General features: G+C 69.2%; 3 protein-coding genes across 3 annotated transcripts in view; 1 reads left to right on the plus strand and 2 right to left on the minus strand.

Moving 5' to 3' along the window:
* Nucleotides 1–10: 10 nt before the first annotated feature.
* Nucleotides 11–1,193, minus strand: CHLNCDRAFT_135366 (hypothetical protein; the record flags this gene model as incomplete). The annotated part of the gene is made up of 5 exons (XM_005846746.1): nt 11–145; nt 399–553; nt 783–847; nt 970–1,031; nt 1,135–1,193. Coding segments are annotated over 5 exons (476 nt in total), but the record flags the coding sequence as incomplete, so codon positions are not given.
* Nucleotides 1,194–1,476: 283 nt separating this feature from the next.
* On the plus strand, nt 1,477–2,903 carry CHLNCDRAFT_135367 (hypothetical protein; the record flags this gene model as incomplete). The annotated part of the gene is made up of 5 exons (XM_005846604.1): nt 1,477–1,702; nt 1,857–2,008; nt 2,142–2,255; nt 2,504–2,647; nt 2,820–2,903. The coding sequence occupies 5 exons, from the start codon at nt 1,477–1,479 to the stop codon at nt 2,901–2,903; spliced, it is 720 nt and encodes a 239-aa protein (XP_005846666.1).
* Nucleotides 2,904–5,427: 2,524 nt separating this feature from the next.
* Nucleotides 5,428–6,989, minus strand: part of CHLNCDRAFT_135368 (expressed protein) — a gene marked incomplete at both ends in the record, with an annotated part of 3,822 nt that continues 2,260 nt past the window's right edge. Inside the window, 4 exons of the mRNA XM_005846747.1 lie at nt 5,428–5,613; nt 5,802–6,132; nt 6,430–6,509; nt 6,827–6,943. Coding sequence (XP_005846809.1) covers nt 5,428–5,613; nt 5,802–6,132; nt 6,430–6,509; nt 6,827–6,943 — 714 coding nt within the window. The remainder of the gene's footprint in view (nt 5,614–5,801; nt 6,133–6,429; nt 6,510–6,826; nt 6,944–6,989) is intronic.

The raw sequence follows: 6,989 nt of genomic DNA on the forward strand, positions 1-6,989 counted from the left end.
CGCGCCAAACATGAGCTGCAGGCGGCCGATGTCGCACTTGGATCCGTCCGACACAAAGACTTCGTTGGGCTTGCGCCCCACCGCCTCGTACAGGCGGCGGCAGATGGCCTCACGCAGCTCCCCCCGCCCCTGCTCCGCGCCGTAGCTGCGCGGCAGGGGGAGGGGGGGGTCAGCCGGCGGCAGCGAGGGAGGCAGGAGAGGGACGGCTGGGCAGCGGCACGCAGCCCCTGTCGCGCCAGCCCGGCCGCCCCATCCCGCCGCGCCGCTGGCTCGCCACCGCTGCACGTGCGCCGAAACGGCAAACGAGCAGCCCACATGCCAGCCCGTCAGCTGCCTCCCAGCTGCCTCGGGCCAGCCCCGCTCTGCTGTCGGCCCCCAGCGAGGGCGCCCCCACGCACCCGCTGTACCCCTCCGGCGTGCCCAGCCCCTGGGAGGCCGCCTGCATGGCGTCTGCGATGAAGGGTGGGATGGGTTCAGTCGTGTCGCCGATGCCCAGAGAGATGATCTTGGCCTCGGGGTTGGCCTCCTGGTGCGCCTTGCGCCGCCGCGCAATCTGCGGGCGCGGCGGCGGGGGCGCCGCGGGCGGCAGGCACAGGGGTGGGTGGGGACTGGCCGGGGTAGGGCAGTGCATGCAGGCTGCCTAAAGAGGCGGCGCAGATGGCGCAGCGGCTGGCTGCTGCCCGGGCAGGGCTCCCGGCGCGAGCCAAGTCGGGCCGGTGTCTGGGCGTCTGCAGCGGCAGACGCCGCTGTGCCGCTACCAGCGCAAAGAGCTCGACACACACCTCGGGGAACAGGTAGCCGGCCTGCAGCTTGCCCATGTTCTTGTTGCGCTGCACGCGGGTGGTCACTGCACGCCGCGCCAGTGGGGGGGGCGAGCGGCGCCGGCTGGTCAGCGAGGCGGCGGCGGCGGCAGCGGCGCATGGCGACACATGCGGCGTGCGCCGCTGCCAGCGCTGCACTGGAGCTCACCCTTCTGCTCGGGAGCCGCCACGCACTGCACGGCGAGCTGCCGGCGTGCATGCTGCTGGGTGCTGCAAGGCAGAGAAAACCCACACACAGGGGTGAACCTGGGGGGGCCGCAAATTGAGCATCTCAGGCATCGCACAAGCAGGATGCAAATGCTGTGGCGCCCACCTGCGGCTGCTGTTGGCTGCCAGCCGGAGCCGGGCCGAAGCAAACTGTGTGGCCACCATTTGAGGGCTTGATCAACGCAGAAGCGATGTGGGCACGATCGAAGCCCCCTAGGCGCGCGGTTGAAGAATGGATAGTACAGGTGTATTGCCCCTGCCAAACGCAGCCGCTTTTCAGGCCTTCCGCAACTTCAACTTGCGACCCAGAAGGCTGCTCAGAATTGTAAGGCAGCAGGGAGCTCGGTCAGGCGGGGTCAACGCCGGAAGGGATCTCATTCCCGTCTCCTGCGAAGCCGCAGCTGGCCCTGGCAGCAGCGGAGCGCAACCACGAAGCCGCAAGGGCCGAATGGCGACGCCAGACGGGCCTGCGGCGGGGCAGGCGGCCACCCGCCGCTCCCCCCGCCTCAGCAAGCCCGGCACCGGCGCGGTGGACCCGCGCACCGTGCCCTGCTCGCTGCTAGGTGACAAAACCATCCGGGCGCGGGGCACGATGGGCCCCGGCAGCGGCGAGGAGCTGGTGAGCTCCAGCAAGTGGCTCAAGGCGCACGAGAAGGAGCAGCAGCTGCCGCCACGTGAGTGGGCGGCCGGGGCTCTCACCTGCACTGCTGCCTGCGTTGGCTGAAGGCTGGCATGCAGCTGCGCCAGTCGGCAGCGATGGCTGGAATAAAACTGCAGCAACTTGCCATTGCAACCATCTTTCCTTGGCTGGATGCCCGCCCCCTGCAGCCCAGAAGCCGGCGCCCAAGGAGCGGCTCAAGGCGCTGCTGCCGGCCAAGGACGACGTGCCGCCGCACGGCCTTGGCAGCGGCCGCGACTTTGTGCAGAGCAACGTGCAGGAGGCGGCGGCGGCGGAGCCCAAGTTCAGGGAGCATCACGAGGTGGGGGCCTCACCCCAGCATGCAGAGGGTCCCGGCAGACGTGCAGCCGCCTGCTGCTGCTGCTAGCAGGCCACGCATGCCGCCTGTCTTTGCCCGCCTGCCCACCCAAGCCAGAACCCTCCTCATGCCGCAGGTGCGCTACGTGTTCAAGCCACACTTTGGCGAGCTGCCTCCCTACCTGCGGCAGCGCAAGAAGGAGCTGGAGGAGCGGCGGGAGGCGGAGGAGCGCGCGCGGTTGCAGCCAGAGGTGGGTGGGGCGGCGGCGGCAGGGAGCCGGGGAGGCACGGCGCAGCAGCGGCGGCGAGACCACGCCAGTCGGGGAGCCTGGGAGGCGCGGCAGAGCGGCGTGTGCCACTGGCTTGCCGCTGGCTGGTGCAGAGCAAGAGGTGGCTCCACCACAAGTTGAGCTGGGTGTGCCGCCAAACCAGCAGCCAAACCAGCAGCCCCGCAGGGTGTGCTGCCAAACCAGCAGACACCCCACCATGCGCGCTGCAGGAGGAGCCGGGGGTGACCGTGATCAGCGGCGAGGAGCTGGCGGAGCTGATCCGCCACCTCAAGCTCAAGTGGCAGTCCATCAACGAGGCCTACGTGCGCCTGCCCTGCGTGCTGGACACGCCCTCCAAGCGGCGCCGCAAGGAGGTGGGCGGGCGTCGCAGCGGGGCCGGTGTCATCGTCGTCGCTGAAACGCTCCCTGCCAGTGCTCGGCTCAGGCTGCACAAGGACAGGCGCAGGGCCCTGCTGGGCTGCGTCTGGATCGTTGCCTCAGTGCCCCAGCAGCTCCCCCCTCTGCCCCTCCCGCCTGCCGCTGCAGGAGATGGAGGAGCAGCTGGCGGAGATTGAGAGGGATGTGGGCACGCTGAGCAAGGCGACCAGCGTGCGGGTCTCCAGCGCATGATGTACAGCGCGGCGCACCTGGCGTGCTTTGTACCACCACACACCAAGGCAGGACTCGGAGCCTCCGCTCGGCCCTCTGCCGGGCTGCCCAGCATGGGCATGGGGCTACCTGGGCTGGCCGAGCTGTCACCACCCCCGCTGCTGCACAGCGCCCGCTGATCTCCCAGAGACTGAGCGGCAAGGGCAGCCTCCTCGCCGATACCCCACCTTGTGTAAAAATTGAAAAATTACAACCTCACGCACAGCGTCTCTGGTACCGGAATGGCACAGTAATCTGAGCAGCCGATGCGATTCTAAGGATCTCGTGGCATCACGATTAGTGAAAGCCAATGCTGCTGCTGCGGCGGCGGCGGCGGCTGCTCCGTCTGCTGTTGCTGACTTGGTCGGAAGCAGTGGTCATGTGCATGTTCAGGGCACAGCGCATCCCTGCGCATTCGGTTGAGCTTCCTGGGAGCTGCCCCTCACCGCCGTGGCTGTCATGGCTTACGGCACTGCACGCAAGTTGGGGCAGAACGGATTTGGCGCTGCTCATCTCAGAGTGTTTCCTCATGAGCAGTGCATCAGCAGTGCATCAGTCAGAACGTTTCCGTCAACGCTGCGCCTGTCCGCTACCACTTTTACCTTTTTTGTTGTTGCGTCTGGCACGTACCCAACCCTGGTGCACATGGCGCAGACCCGCTTGGAGCCCACCACTCGGCATGACTTGCATCCCGCCCATTCCTCTTGGCAGGACTTTGCGCGACACTGCAGGCAGGCAGGCAGGCAGGCAGGCAGGCAGGCAGGCAAACCGGCGGACCAGTAGGCACCAGCTGGCAGGTGGGCGAGAGGGTGTCCGCTAAGCACCGGAAGCACAGCAGACACCCGACTGAGTGCGCATGCAACCAAGGCTGCTGCTGCATGCATGCACTTGCCTTCCCGGTTGTAGCGTCGACTGTTTCACTGCTCTTGGCGCAGCCTGTGCATGCGCGCTTGCCGTTGAGCATCGCGCACCGCTTGCACCCAGGAAAGGCCTCCCGGCAGGTACGCTGGCGGCAGCCCCATGTAACTGTGGTGTTGCTGGGGTCGGGGCTGCCATCCACAACAAAATCTGGGTTGGTGCAGGCGGTACAGTGCCCCGTCCCGCTGGAGCACTGCTTGCAGCCTGGGTGGGCTTGCTGGCAGGTGCGCTGGCGGCAGAGGGTTTGGCCGTTCACAACAAACAGGATGCCGTCGGGGCCGCAATCGGCGCAGTGCCACGGCATGCTGACCCCCGGGATACGGGAGTTGTTGCACGCCTTGCATCCTGGGAACGCCTCGGCGCAGGTCTTGCGGCGGCACCCCCCTGTGTCGGCATCTGGGGTGTACAGGGGGTCGGTGCAGGCGGTACAAGCGCCGCTGCTGCCGCACTGCTTGCAGCCTGGGTGGGCCTCCTGGCAGGTGCGCTGGCGGCAGAGGGTTTGGCCGTTCACAACAAACAGGATGCCGTCGGGGCCGCAATCGGCGCAGTGCCACGGCATGCTGACCCCCGGGATGCGGGTGTTGTTGCACGCCTTGCACCCCGGGAACGCCTCTGCGCAGGCCTTGCGGCGGCACCCTCCTGTGTCGGCATCTGGGGTGTACAGGGGGTCGGTGCAGGCGGTACACGCGCCGCTGCTGCCACACTGCGTGCAGCCTGGGTGGGCTTGCTGGCAGGGTCGGCACATCTTGGTGGCAGGATCCACAACGTCACCAGCACTCTTGCAGGCCATGCAGGCCCCGGCGGCATCGCACGCCTTGCATGCTGGGTCAGGCACGGAGCAGGTGGCTGCAGTTGCAAGGGGCAACAGCAGGCATGGGGATGGCCTGGGAGACTGCCCGGGGCCGACTTCACGGCTGCATGGAAGGCGAGCCACCACTGGCGGCGCATGGTGCGGCTGGCAGCCAGACGCCGCAGCACACCGTTGCTGTCGTCGACCGTTGCTAGCTCGCTCCAGGTCGCTGGTCCAGACTCCTGATCTGCATGGTATTTGCAGGGTGTGAGGTCTGGTTGGCCAGGAGCCGTTAGCCTAACAGGGCATGAGCGCTGTGTGGCACCCTCGACGCATGAGCAGCAGCAGCGGGGCCGGGGCGCGCGCCCCGCGCGTCGGTCACCGCATCCAAGGCACCCTTGCCCTCATGGCCTTGCGCCCTCACCCGAGCCTTCCACGTGCACTAAAAGGCATATTGCGAGGCAAAACGGCAGGGTGAGGGCCCGCGCATGCTTCATCTCGTGAGTGCTACGATAGACCCAAGTAGGACCGCGTCCCGGTTCCGTATCAGCAATGAAACTATATCAGGAACGGATTCAAAGAGTTTCGCAGATGGGCGCGCGTGCACGCACCTCGCGTCATCATGCCCGCCTCATGCCCAGCAGGCCCGCCTCACGCCCAGCGCCTGGTGGGTGCGCTCGTGGCCTACGGCTTGCCCCTAGCATCAGCTGCACGTTGCATTACAAGCTACAGCACACCGTCGCACTTGATCTGCGGCCAGGGCTGCTGCTGCTGACTGCACGCCTGCGCCGGCCGGCCTTAGAGCGGGGCGACGGTGGAGGTGCCTGCGCGGGGGGTGTTGTACAGGCGGTACAGCAGGCCGCTGCGGCTGTACATGGGGTCCCGCTCCAGCGTGCCAATCACGTCGCGCAGATGAATGGTGGAGGCGTCGTCGCCGCCGCCGCCGCCGCCGCCGCCCGCCAGCAGCCCGCGCGCAGCGGGCGCCTGCAGCAGCCGTGGCGGGGAGGCGGGATGAGGAGGTGGCCGGCTCTTGCCTTGCTCCCATGCAGCTCTGGGCCACAGGAGACGAGCAGACAGCAGGGGAGGACGAGGCAGCCAGCGTGCACCTTACAGGGGAGGGGCAGCCCCACGCGTTCTGCACCCCCACCGCCACCCCTCCGCCCCACGCCCACCTTCTCCACCTTGGCGGCGGCGCCGCCCTCGCCTCCCTTGCCGCCCTCGCCGCCCTCGCCGTCCTCCGCGCCGCCGCCGCCCTTCTTGCCGCCCTTCTTGCCGCCCTTCTTGCCCTTGCCGCCCGCGGCGGCGCCGCCCGCGGCGGCGCCCTCGCCCTGGCCGTCCCCTGCCGCCCCCGCCGAGGCCCACTTGTCCCACTTGTTGACCTTGCCCTTGGACTTTCCACCCAGCGTGGCCGCCACCGCCGCGTTGGCCAGGCTGGCTTGCTGCTTGCCCACCAGCTCAGCCTTGGCCTTCTGAGCTCGCTCCTTCGTCTCCTCATCCGCCTTCCTGCGGGAGGCACAAAAAAGAAAGGCAGGCGCCAGCCAGGCACAGGGCGGAGGCGGTCGGAAAGGCGGGCGGTCGGGTGGGCAGGCGGGCAGGCAGGGAGGGGGCGCGCGGCACGCAGCCGCCGGGCCGCCGAAACTGCAGCCGCCGGGCCGCCGCTGCTGCCTGCCGCGCCGCGCCCGCGGCTCCCGCTTCTGCGGGGGCAGCGGGGCGGGGCCGCCACCCCACCCTGCATGCCCCAAGCAGCCTCCCCGCGGCCTGACCGTGCGGCGCGGCGCGGGCGCGGGCGCGGCGCCTCACTTGCTGCCTGCCAGCCGCAGCAGCTCGGCCCGCTCCACCTCCAGCTTGGCCTCCGCCTTGACCTTCTCCCGCCGCTCAATCTGGGGGTTCGTGGTGTGGGGGAGGGGTGTTTGCGGGCGTGTGGGTGTGGGTGGTGCAGGGGCGCGTGCGGCGGCGGCGGTGGTGGCGCGGGTGGGGGCGAAGAGCAGGGGAAGGGGCGGACACCGGCAAGCAGGCAGGCACGCAGCTGCCTTGCGCCCCGGTGCTGGGCCCGGGCCGCGCCACCCCACGCCGCTCCGTACCCTGCCCTGACCTAGCCATGGCTCCTCCCCAGCCTCCCCAGCCCCTGAGTTAACCCCAGCCCTCGAGCTAGCCCCAGCCCCTGAGTTACCCCCCAAGGCACCCACCCCAGCCCCACCTGCGTCACCCCCCGCCGCGGGTCAGACGTCACCGTCATGTCTGCAGAGCGGCGCGCAGCATCCTGGCGGTGCTGCGCCGAGCGCAGCGCGCGCGCCACCAGCCCGGTGGCGTGCACCTGGGGGGTGGGGTGGGGGCGCACAGGCGTGTGGGAGCATGTGTGG

Source organism: Chlorella variabilis (assembly GCF_000147415.1).
Source record: "Chlorella variabilis unplaced genomic scaffold CHLNCscaffold_13, whole genome shotgun sequence".
NCBI classification, from domain to species: Eukaryota; Viridiplantae; Chlorophyta; class Trebouxiophyceae; order Chlorellales; family Chlorellaceae; genus Chlorella; species Chlorella variabilis.